At 40.7% G+C, this 16,227-nt stretch overlaps 1 protein-coding gene across 4 annotated transcripts in view; it reads right to left on the bottom strand.

The window, feature by feature from the left end:
• pak5 (p21 protein (Cdc42/Rac)-activated kinase 5) overlaps window positions 1-16,227 on the bottom strand; it is an 83,432-nt gene that overhangs the window by 33,609 nt on the left and 33,596 nt on the right. For 2 of the 4 annotated variants that reach the window (XM_074615526.1, XM_074615524.1), the window contains exons 2-3: window positions 10,111-10,334; window positions 7,956-8,000 (exon numbers count right to left, since the gene is read on the bottom strand). In XM_074615526.1, coding sequence (XP_074471627.1) covers window positions 7,956-8,000; window positions 10,111-10,314 — 249 coding nt within the window. In that variant the 5' untranslated portion in view covers window positions 10,315-10,334. The remainder of the gene's footprint in view (window positions 1-7,955; window positions 8,001-10,110; window positions 10,335-16,227) is intronic. The other 2 variants (XM_074615527.1, XM_074615525.1) reach the window with 1 other exon arrangement.

Below are 16,227 nucleotides of genomic sequence, written 5' to 3' on the forward strand. Positions count from 1 at the left end.
ATTTTCACCAAAGCTGCAACACTAAAAAGTCTGCAATGCTTTACTGTTCCTCAAACAAAACCAAAATGAACAAATCAAGCCTAAACCCTAAATCAACACTACACATTCTTAAATAGCAGCTACTGGCAGCGTACCTCACAGTTCTGGGCACATAGTGTTGCATTATTTCTCCTCCCAATGTGATGTAAGGATGAGATATTTTCAGTGCAGCTATAATGGGTTTGACAGCACCGAGATGTTCAGCTACCCAAAAATACCAGCGAGCTCTCTCCACCTACGCTACCTACAGTACATGTAACCCACAGCTCAATGCAAGAAGTTTAGGCATGTACTCTGGAGGTTGTCAGCAGTCATTTTTTTTGGAAATGCAATGAAGTGAAATCACAAACAGGAGAAGAGAAAGACAAGCCAGGCTGGAGGGAAGAAGTACATCTTCATTGCATAATAACTCCTCAAGGATTTATATATATATATGTGTGTCTATCCTAGGGTGGATTTTACCTCTAAGTCTTTATTATGCACATATCTGATTCATGTGCATGGACCTCCACTGGCTTTCAACATGTGTAATGTACATGTCGTACTGTCACCTGCCACATGGTTCCCTCCCTGCAGGCCCTGCAGCAGCAACAACAAACAACACCATCCTGACTCGAATACAGATTTAGCACCAACATCGTCTTTAAAGGGGAACAACGGACATTTTTAAAACATTGATATTTTTCTGGAGGCTTTATAACATGATGGAAAAAATCCTGCAACTTGCTCATGCACGCACATATTGCGAGGGCAAGTGTTGTCCACTGGAATGGGGAAATCCACTGAAACAGAGAAATCCATGACAGGATCTCAGCGCACGTTGTGACGGTCATCCCGCGGCTAGCGACCACGCTAGCGACAGGCACGGCACATCGGTAGCTAGCTAGTTAGATAGTTAAATATCGTTAGCTATAGCTAATTCCATTAATACAGTACTAGACTTTTGTTGACCAAGTAGAGCGTGGGTGGGAATAGTCTACTGCAACTTCCGTGTCGTCACGTGATGCCATTGGGCCAAAAAATACTTTTCCCCATAGACTTACATTGGGAAAGAGACGTCTGTAACTCATCCAGAGTTATATCTCTTCCTCCGTTCATGTGAATGAGCCCCAGACCGAGGCTAGAGAGAGGGCTGGGAGGGGGAGTTGGCAAGCCGTGACGATAGCGTGACGTTGTGACCCCCGTGACCGAGCCATGTGACTGAGCGGACGCTACTGCGCCTGCTCCACGGGCATAATGGATGCGGAAGATTGCCAGAAGATCCGGGTTCTTTTCCAGTCGGAAGTCGAGCCATTTTGGCATCATGCGCCACTGAGCACCTTTCATAGGAATGAACGGGAGCCCCGCCTCCAACGCTGTATCCAGTTCTCTTAATACATCCATGACTGCTACAAGCTAGCTGCTACAAGCTAGCTGCTGCCCCAAATCCTGTCATGGTTCTCTACGCTCCAGTGGATTTCTCTGTTCCAATGGACAGCACTTGCATAAACCATAAATACTGGAAAATGAAAGAAGTCAGTAAATTCTGACACAGTTTCCATGTCTTATGTAGTGTGTATTGTTAACATAAAATAGATTTAGAAAGTGACATCATATTTATTTATATTGCAAATGTTGTTGTAATTCTATACTCCATTCAAATCGCCACTGACAGCTAGTTGCTGTTTAGTTGCCTCGCAATATGCGCATACGGACATGAGCAAGTTGCAGTCTTTTTTCCATCATGTTATATAGCCTCCAGAATAATATCAATGTTTTAAAAATGCCCGTTGTTCCCCTTTAATGTCATCTACACTAAGAATCCGAAACCAGTCTGTTACTTTGAAGATGTAATTATCTAAATGCAGCTTTAATTTGCCTGTATCCATTCGGTCTATAATATTAATCTCTCACGTCTGATTTTCTTCAAATGTCTCCGTTCCTCACTGCTCCTTATCTGATTCATGTGAGGAAAACCTGTGGATCAACTCAAGCCATTAAACCGCTATCACATTAACTTCCCTCCCACACGCCCGCCAGACTGAAATTGATATTATTACGAAGCCCTGCTGTAAGTGTCAAACGACACATAATTCAATCTGAAAACGAACTACCTTAGGTGGTAATACAAAAGCGCTCTAATGTTCATTTTATTTTTAGAAAATAAGCAGTCAGTGCTCTGCTGTATTCGCTGTCACAGACAGGAGGAATAATAAGAGGAATTCAGATATTAGGATACAACGGATTTGATCTTCATCAAGGAGAGGAGCGTGTGATTTGAAGAAGAGGTGAAATATCCACCTTTAAAACGTGATGCGCATATATTATCCTTGTGAGCTCTCCAGGCTCACTTATTATCTGTGAACACTCTTCTACGGCTAGAATTACGAGGAATAAGCTTTTTTAAGTTGGTCTCAGGAATCATGATGGGTTTGTCTTAAAAACCAAAGTTCTTTTTTTTCTCTTTTCTCTCTAACGGGCTTACTGATGCTGATGTCCATGCCTTGAGGGCTGTTTGATAACCCTGGGATCAAGACAAAGAATTTAAATTGCTTTCGAATAAAACACGCTATGGGGTAAAAGTGGAAATGAGCATTCCTCATTTAGCCTTACTCTTTCTTCAGCACACTGATAAAAAGGTGGAATTTGGCTTTATCTTCATCGGCCACTACTACTCAGTATATTATTCTCTGTGTGAGTTGGCACTGTCTGCCATTGCCCTGACCTTGTGTAAGGGATATAAACTTTACTGCTGTTGTTTAATAGAATCCCATTATAACAATGATGTTATTAATTCACTGCAGGCACATCTTCCTGCTTCTCTTTTAAGCACTTTATCTTGTCACAGTTATATTGTCAAGTTATAGACTGCTCCAGAAATTACATATTCTTGTAGGCCAACCAGGAAGTTAGCATCGCCCTGGTTCCCCTCGACAAAAAGCCAATGGGATTTTTCCACTGGGTTTTTGTATTAGTGCAGAAAATAAGCTATAATGAACATTTATGATACTTACAGGTTTTGTTCAGCAGGATAATCTTCACAAATGAACACTACTTTTATGATTTTTGAGGCTTAAATGCAATCAGCAGAAGTAAAAAGCTAACGTTAGGCTATAAAGGAACTACACCTAGGTCGCATGAGCACGAGTATAAACAAAGAGGCTGTAAAGGCGGACGTGTCGGCGTGATGATGTTTAGTAGTCTCATTTAGCCACTTGTTAGCAACTGCCTTTTTTAAGACACATAAAGGCTTAAAAATTCATGAGATTTTATTTATTCATTGATGTATCTTATATCATAGAAAAAAACATGCTTGTGTTAATCACAGATCTTATTTCAAGCATCTAACTAAAAACCCATTCAAAAAACCCATTGACTTCCAGACGAGGGAACAGGAAGTGCTAAAATGCTAACTCATTTCCAGGTTTTAGGATGCATTCCTGTAGAACTCTATTTTGGCACTAGGGGTGGGGGGAACCACGACATAGCATAGTATTGCCATATTTTGCGTGTCAATATTCGTCAAGTATTGATCTTTTATCATATTATTAACCTTTTAACAATCCTACGGCTGCTATTCTGTCTTTCAAAACGTCATAGCAGGCTCAGTCTTGAAGCTAGAGTGAAGATACTGGTGTCATATGAAACCAGAAAAACTGGCATGGCCATTTTTTCAAAGGGGACCCTTGACCTCTGACCTCAAAATATGTGAATGAAAACTCTGACATGAACAGAGGGAAAACTGTATCTTATTAGATAACAAAACATGTTGACAAACTGCACAATTTGCAGTTGGAAAAAAGGCAACAAATCGCAATACATCTTATGGCAATGCTCAGCGTATCACAAAATGTTTAAAATCACAATAAGATCATATCATGACTTAAGTATCGTGATAATATCGTATCGTGGGGCCTCCCTACTAAAAATACTACTAATCGATTGCAGTATTGACTATGTAGGAAATCTTATTCTATTTTAGTTTCTCTGCACCTTCCAAAAGCCCCGAATGCAAAATAATGCAAATGACACAAGCAGAGGAAAGCGGTATCCTGTAAACAGAGGTAGCAGGAAATAGAGTAGAAACCACTAACAGAAGAATCGGCTCGCACTAAACTTCTTTACTTTTACGTGTGTCACCTTTCCTACACAGGTCGTTCCCTTTCTCACTTACAAGAACAGCTAATGCTGGCCCACAGTTGAGGAAACATGAGAAAATAGGAACAAGGAGATAGCATTAGCAGGCCCAGGCACTCACGAGCACAAACCACATACGTGCATGCCAACACACACCGTACTCACACACACCGATCTACAAACACACACACACGCCATCATGGTAAATTACCTCCTCAGCTCCACCCGGAGTCGGCAATTTGAGGGTGTCAAAGTCAAGGTGCAACATGAGACCGCCATTAATAATAGCCACCGCGCTGCCCCTGCTGGCGCTAATGAATGCAACACATTAACACACACGTGACCTCGTGTGTCACACAACAAGCCACCCAAATACACACACAAACCATCTACGTCAACATCAAAACAAGAGCACACAAAAATGTAGACTTTTTTTTGCACAGACGTAGTTATAGCGCACTTACTCATGCACCACCACACACTTCAAATTGTCAGACTGCAGAAGCTTTAAGAGCACAATGTTTAAAACATGGAAATGCTGTTAGGGCATGGTGTTAGCCTATACTTCTGGATTAGCATGTGTGCTGAAGGCTGGTGGGGGAGGACGGGGGGAGAAAAGAGATGAGAGCCAAGGCTTTAAGCAATACTAATGCTCAGCCGAGATGAGCAGTCTGACAACAAGGCTGCAAGCCTTGTGAATAAACGATGAGTGCACACGCCAGAGGGCAGAGGTAGTAGTTATTTCAGCATCATGACCTCTCTAACTGCTCTACGTGCACACACACACACACACACACACACAGAAGAATATATGTTCACGCATGCACACACACACGCCATGTTGACCTTTTACTGTACTCTGTCCCTCTGTACTGTTTGGTGAGGACAGCACTGGAGGTCTGCCAGCCTGGAGACCGCTTCATCCATGCCCACCTGGTGTATGCACAGATACATACACACACACACACTTAGTAGACAGAGCTGGGGGAGTCTGCCAAGCAGAGGAAGCCTTATGTCAATCAAGTGTCAGGGCAACCAGGGGAGAAAGATATCAGGCCATGGGTGAGACACTATAAATAACCCGGCCTACCTTGGGAGTCAGGGTCACACACACACACACACACACACACACACACACACACACACACACACACACACAGACTAGCATATACACAAATGCGTGACAGAGAAGCAATTAAATACCAAGAAAATCAACGAAAACAATCTGAAAGTCAAATTTATTGTAGTGTCAAGAGACAGATTTGCAAGCACAGAACAGGTCTGAATAGTTTCATCAGTGTCACTAACTTTGAGCAGAGCAACGAGACTTCCTTCATTTGCTTCCTCAAACTAGCGCGCTCACACACGGCTTACACACAAATGTGTTCGTTTGTATTCTTTGCATGCACACTGCGAGTGAGAGCGATGCAAAATCCTTTGGATTTGACGTGGGAGTGAAGTGACCCCGACTTCTAAGTTAACATCAAACTACTTTCCACAGCGTTTCTGTGATCAGACTTCAACTAGAGCCCCGTTCACATGGGATTTTTTTCCTCGAGGGGAGGCTGGGTGATTTTAAATTCACATGTGCTGATCAGTGATTTTAATCAGATCATACAGTATGTTTGTGATTCCCACATCCTACCCAAGTAGTAACTACAGTCCCAAATAACTACTGTTTTTCAGCAAAACTGCTGGTCCTCCTTGTGTTTTAAAAATGATCTCTACGTTTTTACTAGAGCTGTCAATTGATTCAAATAACTAATCATGATTAATCACATGATTGTCCATAGTTAACCGCTATTAATTCCAAATTAATCACACATTTTTTATCTGTTGAAATTGTACCTTAAAGGAAGATTAATTAAGTATTTAATACTCTTATCAACATGGGAGTGGGCAAATATGCTTGCTTAATGCACATGTATGTATATATTTATTATTGGAAATCAATTAACAACACACAATGACAAATATTGTCCAGAAACCCTCACAGGTACTGCATTTAGCATAAAAAATATGCTCAAATCATAACATGGCAAACTGCAGCCCAACAGGCAACAACAGCTGTCAGTGTGTCAGTGTGCTGACTTGACTATGACTTGCCCCAAACTGCATGTGATTATCATAAAGTGGGCATGTCTGTAAAGGGGAGACTCGTGGGTACCCATAGAACCCATTTTCAGTCATATATCTTGAGGTCAGAGGTCAACGGACCCCTTTGGAAATGTCCCTCCTTTGTGACAAGCTAGTATGACATGGTTGGTACCAATGGATTCCTCAGGTTTTATAGTTTCATATGATGCCAGTATCTTTACTTTAGCCTTAAAACTGAACCTGCTACAACCTTAAAAATTGCAAGTTGCGTTCATGCGTTAAATAAATTAGTGCCGTTTTTATCGTGTTAACTTTGACAGCCCTAATTTTTACACATAAAGACTTTTGTTTCCTCTTATTGGGTTTCATCACTTCTTTTGTCCCTTTGAAATTTTCTCGTCTATTATGAATTACCTCCTGAAATTTGGCATTGGTTCAAAAGTTGTCTGGGGCAGTGACTTTGGTTATTGAGGAGCATGACACATATTTTACAATTCCACCTCCTCCACTATTAGTTCTTTTTATATTGAGCTATAAAAACATATTGACAGGTGTGGGCATGCCCTGTTTAAGCCTTTTGATTAAAAACTGTTGGCAGGCACCTTCTCAAGTGCTCAGTAACTGCCAAAACAGCTGGAGGAAAAAAATGAATTTTACTCTCAAAACTTGTTTTGCAATTGCCTTGAGTGACCTGTTTTGTGCATTGCTCAGTCAATAGTTTTTATTTAATATTTTTTAAATGTATTTTTTTTCATTATAAAGATTCCAGATGTACGTACATTTATAAATGCTCTTTTTTATCTGAAAAGAAATGTAGAGCTTGCAAACCATCCACACCAAATCATGTGTGTTCTCGAGAGGAGAGGAGAGGAGAGGAGAGGAGAGGAGAGGAGAGGAGAGGAGAGGAGAGGAGAGGAGAGGAGAGGAGGAGGAGAGGAGAGGAGATAGAAGGAGAGGAGAGGAGAGCAGCGGAGAGGAGAGGAGATAGAAGGAGAAGAGAGAAGGAGAGGAGAGGAGAAGAGAGGAGAGGAGAGGAGAGGAGAGGAGAGGAGAGGAGAGGAGAGGAGAGGAGAGGAGAGGAGAGGAGAGGAGAGGAGAGGAGAGGAGCGGAGAGGAGAGGAGAGGAGAGGAGAGGAGAGGAGAGGAGAGGAGAGCCCGACTAGGCTGGTTTGGGTCGGATCAAGAGGTGGATCATAGAAAGGGTTCTTCTAACACATGCAAACCCTTTCTGACCTATTTTCTACAGAGTGGTGGCCTACGGCAGAGCAGAATCAGCTGTCATGGCAACATGCACTTCACATCTCAGCACCCATCATCATCACCATCATCATTATCATCATTATGATTATCATCATCATTATCAATGGCGCTCCATAGCAGCAAGGGGGGGGAGAAACAAGGGAGCATGCCGCTACAGTTAATCTCCTCATTTCTGGGGAGGCTCATGCGAATGAAACAAAGGGAGAGTGGAGATGAGGCCTAAGAAAAGACTTGGCAGAGCAATGTAGTTATGTCATGTGTGGAGTCATTCTCAGTGTTTCTCCCTGCTCCTGCTGACACACCACCTCCACCTGAATGCATGGCAGCAGGCAGCGGAGGAGAGATGTGGAAACAAAAGTTGTGACTGTGTGAGAGCGACCAACAAAAAAAAAAAAAAGAAGAAGAGAGGGGGGTTAAAAACAGAAGGGAAGAGGAAGTCATACTTTGGGCAACGGCGTTTCGGATGACCGGACTTTCTTGGGAGATATCTGTGAAGAGAGCAAGAGAATTATTTTCTTGTTTCCCCCTCTTCAGAGATATCTCCTGTGGCATATTGCTGTTCTCTCTTACAGGACTTATGTGGATGTCTGATCATGTATTTTCCTGTCAGCAGGACCTGTAAGTGGTTCCTCAGAGACTAATGCACAAGTTCGCTTGATGATTAATGCTCACAATGGTGCTTTTAGTCTTATTGTTTTAGATGTGTTAAAGTGCTGCAGTGCTTTATGTCAACATCAAAACATGAGTTTAAAATCGACATGTTTATGAGGCAAGTGTATTATCAAGGTCAACAAAATGGTGTAAGCAGGTGTTGTAACACACACAGGAAAGGCTCCTAGATTTCAAAGCTGAAGGGCAGTGGGTCACACATGCAGTATGATGGGACCACAGACGGCACAATTGAAGATATACAACACCACATTTTAAGCAGTGCCCCTGTGAGGCCTAAAACAACCTCCAATACCTCCAGTTTGCAAGAGAAAAGCCTCCAAGCTCTCATATGTTCTGCTACAACCCAGAGAAAGGTGCACAGAAATACTAAGGAGCATTTTTATCAAACAGTCTGGTGTGTAAGTGACTATAATTAGCTATTTTTCAGTAGATCAAATGTGTCGATGTGATACGTTAAGAAGAACCAATGAACAACAACACATCAGAGGAGACACTCAGAAGGTTCAGAGACAAGGGGAGACAGTCACAGGGGAGGTAAGAAAGAGAGATCACACAGCCGAATGAAAGAGAAACATCAGTTTGCATTAGGGTTCCTGAGATTGTGACATTACCTAATGGAAGAGTCAAACGAGGTGTTGTCTTTAAAGCTGCATTAAGCAATTGTTGACCAGCAGGGGGCAGAAAGTCTATGGGTTTATTAACTGTTAGCAAACATTTGTCTACTTACATACACAACATGAGCATCCCACTGAAGTCATGTTGCTGTCCTCCTGGAGAATGGAGTGTGTCATAGGTCTGTTAAAAACATATCTAGGTCATATTCTCTGGCCTATGGTTTGAGCTTAACTGCTCAAAAAATTATGCAGGTTTTTATTTTTGTATCATTTTGGGAGGGCTTTTTGCCTCGACACTATCTGTGTACATATACCTGGTGACTACATTATAATCGACATATGTTGTTTTTGTTTTGTTTTATTCATAGCGATGTTCTGTGTTTTTGTAGCAGCCTCTGGTTGCAAATATCCCTGTACCAGGATACGAATATAGATTACTGATATTTAACACCCTTGGGCATGTTCACAAACTAAACTTTCACACAAGACAGAGTTAGACAGCTGGAAAAATGTTGTTACATCTCAGCTGAAAAAGGTAAATATATGCATCCTGTACAATTGTGATGTACTAGTTGGAGTTAAATAAAGTAAGAGTAGTAAGAATAGTTAGTATAGTGGTGTAGGGGAATTACAGTAGAACCACATGACTGAACTCTTGCTAGAAGCAACAGAAAACTGACTGAGTTGTTGGTTAAAATGTGGATATCTACGGTATAACCTTTGCTACTTTACTTTTGTGATAAAACCACTGAAGCCAACAATAGCCACCAAAAGCTACTGGTCATACAGCATCAGACCAAGTGAAACTGGAGCATGAGTTAATTTGATTGCTTATGAATTCAAAGTTAAATGGTCTGGTGTTAATTCTCAGAGAGTTTTTCACTATGAGGGAGTCATTCAATGCTACTTTAATATCACAAAATTGCTTAATGCAGGTTTAAAGCAACATAATGTACAACAATAGGACTATAACTTCATATACTAGGGCAATTTGAATAGTGTAAAGTGGCCAGATGGCACTGCAGAATGATCTATTTTGCCTCAGAAGAAAAACAGAGTATAACAAGTGGAGGATGGAGTGGTGAGACACAGCGATATTGAAGTGAAACATAGCTATACAGAGTGAGAAGGCAAAGATAGAAAAGTAAAAGTAAAAATGGTGGGGGAAAAGGAAAATTCATATAGACAGAGAGGGCAGGGGCCTGGGTGAGAAACAGAAGGATGAAGAGCAAGAGAGGTGAGCAAGACAGAAAATGATAATGATTTGTCCCCAGTGCTCAGGCTTGACGCCCTCTGTCCATACACACTCTACCTTCATTGGTGCCAGCTGGATGGGGGTGATGTAGGAGGGGTCCACCATGGGCTTGGGCCGGTTGGCAGTGTCCGCCAGGAGGCTCTGCCATTGCTGCGGCAGCCCGGTGAACTTCTGCTCCCGCTGGTCGAAGCCCGTGTGGACCCGGTGCTCAAAGTTAGACGGAGCGGAGATCTCCAGCCGTTTCTTCTTCTTCCCAAACATGCTGGAAAACCCTGGCAAACCTGACGAAACAAAGAAGAAGATAGCTTTAGATTAGTACACTGATTGGTTGACTTTAATGAAATAAATACAGAGAGGAAACCCATGACTGCATACTGTCTGTAATATGGACTATAGGCTGAATACTCTACTACAGTATTTTGAAGGTCAGTGCAGGTTCTTGCCTTTTCAGAGCTTTCAGCACTATGGCCTTGAATGCATTTATTTATATCTAACTGTATATGGGAGGTGTGACACTACATCCGGTTGTGTGTCTCTTGATATAAACTAACATGAAAGGATTGGTGAGGGCCATCTAAGGAGTTCAAATTGCAAAGAACAAAGGAACACAGACGTTTCAAATGCAGTTTGAATGGTAAAAATCTGTTCAGCTACTGTGGAGATATAAATATCAAAAGTCAAGAAACTGTCTTTCCTGAAAAATTTGAGGGTGTATTAAGGAGTACTGTATAAGAGTAGGCTATATTGACCCAGGGAAACATACATTGAACATTTTACCCGGAGAGAAAAAACATTGCTGAGAACCAGGGCTGTCAAAGTTAACGCAATAATAACACATTCAAAATGTGTTTTAATGCCATTAATCACCACTCAGTTTTAAAGCTAATGCTGGTATCATATGAACCTAGAAAACATAAGGAATCCATTGGTACCAACCATGTCATACTAGCTTGTTGCAAAGGAGGCTAAATAATGCTCCAAACTTATGCTAAATTTTGGTGAGGAAAACTGGCATGGCCATTTTCAAAGGGGTCCTTTGACCTCTGACCTCTAGATATGTGAATGAAAATGGGTTCTATGGGTACCCACGAGTCTCCCCTTTACAGACATGCCCACTTTATGATAATCACATGCAGTTTAGGACAAGTCATAGTCAAGTCAGCACACTGACACACTGACAGCTGTTGTTGCCTGTTGGGCTGCAGTTTGCATGTTATGATTTGAGCATATTTTTATGCTAAATGCAGTACCTGTGAGGGTTTATGGACAATATTTGTCATTGTTTTGTGTTGTTAATGGATTTCCAATAATAAATATATACATTTGCATAAAGCAGGCATATTTGCCCACTCCCATGTTGATATGAGTATTAAATACTTGACAAATCTCCCTTTAAGGTACGTGTTGAACAGATAAAAAATGTGTGATTAACTGGTGATGAATCGCGATTAACTATGGACATTCATGCGATTAATCATGATTAAATATTTGAATCGATTGACAGCCCTGAGAACACAAAATCTTTGAAGGGTCTCCTTAATGTACCATATTAAGAGGATATTGAGCTGGGGAACATAGGACCCTGGGAACATCCCGATGCAGACGAGTGTGTTTTTAATCTCGTTTGCATCACAGCATTATCAAATGTTCACTTTTCCTCTGAAAATACAACACAACATAAGGCATGCATTATATGTTTGGTTGCAAACACCAGAGCACGAGTAAATACATTAAATATAAGTAAATACAAGTAAATAGTAAGTTCTGACAATTAATTAGCAGGTACTGTTCAAGGAGCTCCTTCCATGAGTTTTATATGGTGAATGCAGCTGTACCCTCCTGCTTGAGTTAACGAGCAAACCTGAAAAAGCTCCATAAAACTTGTTTGTCTTGTGTAAAAGTAAAGAATAATTAGTAGAGATTTGGTGCGCAGCAACACTTGAAGTTGTCTAAATATGCCTGAGGATCTCTCAACATCTTACCAACTATCCCTCACCAGCCTTTCAATCCAATACTGAGCCTTACAGATGGCTCACTGGTGCACTATATGATAGAGAACATCGCATTTAAAAGCAGGCAATAAGAATAAGAAAGACAACTGAACTGATAATCACCCTGGTTATTATAAAGTCTACGTTTTACTTGCCATGCCTGCCAGCGGCACAGTTGAAGTATCCCACATAGTGACACACTGATTGGCTGTAAGTGCCAGGTTTAAACTGATGTTTTATACGTATTGTGCTGCTCTTCTGCTCTGTAGCATGCTAAGTTCACAGCCTTCTAATGCTGCAGGATACAAACAAGGAAAGAACAAGCAAAAATGTCCAAACATGCAAAAAAAAACAAGTGTCCACTTTGGTTACGTAACATAAACATCAAAAGAAAAAAAACGGATGCACTGAAGCGAAGACAAAAAGAAGAAAAATGATGCCAAGTTAGGATTGTGGGGGGGGGTGGGGGGGTTATGTAAGGTTTTGATAGTGATTTAGATACGTAGCCACTGTGCTTTTACTCCACCACCAAGAGGAACTGTTTGGAAATCCCATTGTGGTAGTGGTGGTATGGGCGGATGCACGATGTCCAGTCATAGGAACAAAATGTCATGATGTTGTCGTTGTAGCTGTGAATGGAGTCTATTGTGTCAGTCCCTTCTAGGAGGCATTGTCCTCAGAGAAAAACAAAGTCATCCTTCTTCTTCCCTCCCCTTTCTTATTTTCTCTCTCCCCCCTCCGCTGTTATGGCTTTTGCACAGATAACGTCTGCTGTGCCAGTCCATACCAAACATTCATTCATTTATTTATTTATGTGTGTAGTACATGTGCATTGTGCACAAAATAAGCAACAAACCTTCACTTTAAGCAAACACATAAGGTTTCAGCGAAGCCACTTGGGGATTTACTGTCTAGATTGTCTTAAGGAATAAAAAGCACATGGTTCCCCTGTTAATATGAAAATATATATACATTTTATATTTGCACTGGCTGTCATTGTACTACTGGAGCATCTTGACTCCCACACAGCGGATGTTCCAGTCCTGAACAGGTATTTTTGTAATGTAACTGTAACCTCACAAAATAATATTAGCCAACAATATGCTCCTTGTCTTTGGAAGTAACAGGTTACTACTGTGAGTAGTAAGCTAATAACTCTATCTAGTATCCGGGCGTGCTAACATTTATGCTAGAGTAGATATACACACCGTTTAATTCATTCCTTAATTCTTACACGTTTTTCTTGTATTTTTTTGATTTTGGAAAAGCCTAAAAAAAGTCACCCCTCTCAAATATTCTAGGATTCAGAGTTTATTAGAGCCCCATGCACACTGCTTCAATATGTGTATGTGAGAATTAGCAGGAGATTTAGTGACTGGTCAATTGTTGAATAAGATATTAAAAAACATGCTGGTAAGTTATTAAAAAGTGCTAATGAAGTCAGTGTGCTCAATCAGTTTGAGTTGTGAAAAATGATTAACTCTTTTGACTTGGCAGTACCTCCTGAGTAGATGCAATGACAGAAATCACCAAAGAGTCTATTTCTAAATGCAACTTCAAACAGACAAAGCAAAAAATGTAATCATGGAAATCTCTCTCAATCATTTCCTTTGGTGCCCTGCAGGAGAGCCAGACAGACCAAATTAGTGGCCTCAAACAGGAAAGATGGAGAGATAGATTGATGGGAGAGCGAGAGGAAGGAGGGGGGGGGGTGGTGGAGGCAGAAGATGAGAACAGAAGCAGGGAACAGTGGGGAAGTTAGAGAGAGATAGAGAAATGAACGGATGGAGGGAACAACAGGAAGAGGAGAGACAAACATGTAAAGAGTCATGGTGAGAGGATGGAAGCTGAGAAGGCTTAAGGCTTTTGTGATGCGTACAGCAGCACAATCACAGCACAAGAGATTATTATGCAGCACACTGCTGCCCTTAGAAAGCTCAATACTGGATCAAAAAGGTGTTAAGTCATAGATAGAAACCGTATGCCACAGGCATGTTTACACAATTCTGCTTTCTATGCTGCATTCACTGTCAGCCTCGGTTTACACTGTGAAGACTCAAGGACGTATTGCACCAATGTGAGTAAAAATATAGTTTTTAGAAAAAAGGGAAAGATAGACAAGGTTATGTATAAATCAAATCATTTAAATTTAAATGTGCAAAATATTAACTATAGTATTATATATTATTGGCTATAATATTAATATATATATATATATATATATACGGTATATATTAGGGCTGTCAAAGTTAACGTGATTATAAAGCGTTAACGCAAATTTGTTTAAACGCCGCTAATTTCTATAACGCATCAATATTTCGAAGGTTGTAGCGGGTTCAGTTTTAAAGCTAGAGTGAAGATACTGGCATCATATGAAATTAGAAAACCTGAGGAATCCATTGGTCATACTAGCATGTCCTGAAGGAGGCTATGTAAATGCTTCAAAAGTAAGCTAAATTTTGGCGAGAAAGTCCCTTGACCTCTGACCTCAAGATATGTGAATGAAAATGGGTTCTATGGGTACCCACAGGTCTCCCCTTTACAGACATGCCCACTTTATGATAATCACATGTTTGGGGCAAGTCATAGTCAAGTCAGCACACTGACACACTGACAGCTGTTGTTGCCTGTTGGGCTGCAGTTTGCCATGTTATGATTTGAGCATATTTTCTTATGCTAAATGCAGTACCTGTGAGGGTTTCTGGACAATATTTGTCATTGTTCTGTGTTGTTAATTGATTTCCAATAATAACTATATACATATATTTGCATAAAGCAGCATATTTGTCCACTCCCATGTTGATAAGAGTAATAATAACTTGATAAATCTAAAAAATGTCTGATTAATTTGTTATTAATAGCAATTAAATATTTAATCAATTGACAGCACTAATATATATATATTTATATATATATAGCTTATAGAGAACTTTTTATGCAACTATTATATATCATATGACACCATCCACTGAATTGCGTATTTAAAGGACCACACCAGTGGTTTTGCACCATCAGCCCAGTGAATCCTATGAGAACAACTTACAACTTACAACTGATAACCATTTCCCAATTGTCAAGTCAATCCTTCCTGGTGGTGCATTCAAGTGAAGGTCTGACAACCGAGCTCCATCATTCAGCTGCCACTTAGCATTGCATTCATAAACTACAATGTTTGGTAAACTCAGTTTGACAGTTATTTGCATTGAATGGTCTACGAATATTATTGTGTCGACTTCAGAGTAGAAGACAGTTTTAGCTACACAACAACACAAAAACGCAGCATTACTCTAAGTCGAACTCAGGTTAGTGATACCATTGGATGATGGTGACGACCCTCAGAGTAGTTCGTAAACACAAAGTAAATAGCTGCCACTAATGAAAGGTGTAAAGCAGATAATACATATTTGACTTAAACATGCAAAACTACTGGTTTGGTCCTTTAACAAAAACAAACTAGTATAAACATCTAAGGGAGAGGTAGGTCATTAAAGAAACACATGATTGCTCTTTCTCCTGGTTCATCACATAATCTGAAAAACACATGACTCAAATACTCTCCATAGGTATCCCCCTTAGATAACCAGCAAAAAACAAAAGCCTAACAATCCTTAGCTCTAATCGTTTCCTTTTTGTGCTGAGCTACAAATCTCTTATGCAATGCGGACGTGTCAGCAACCCTTTCCACTTTCTGGCCGATGTCCAGCTAAACCTCCACAAATCGACCCAAGGTTTCTGACCTTGTTGCTATTTTTAGAGCATGTACACAAAGTGGCTCCTGCGAGATGAAAATACTGGGACATGTAGACATTGTGCTGATTGGAAATGACATTCCCAAAAACAAAGTCGATAAAGACAACGTCAAGGATGAGGCTGAACAACAGCTCCTGGGAGAGGATCAGTCTGACAGAAGGCAACACTCAAATATTTAGTAAATATCGACTACAAAGTTGCCGTCTGCAGTCGCCGCTCTGAAACACACAGTGACTAAAACTGGGCCTGATCGCAGCCTTGCGCTGAATCATCAGCTGACACATGCGGTAGCTGAAGCCCTTTTTACCTTGGAGCAATGTGCGAACAAAAACACATCCCATAATGTCACATCCAACTACGAATCAGATTTGAAGTGTAGATGAAGCGATAATTAGACTGGGTCTAAAAACTTTGTGTGGTAAATCTGCCACTG

This window comes from Sebastes fasciatus, chromosome 18 (assembly GCF_043250625.1).
Source record: "Sebastes fasciatus isolate fSebFas1 chromosome 18, fSebFas1.pri, whole genome shotgun sequence".
NCBI classification, from domain to species: domain Eukaryota; kingdom Metazoa; phylum Chordata; class Actinopteri; order Perciformes; family Sebastidae; genus Sebastes; species Sebastes fasciatus.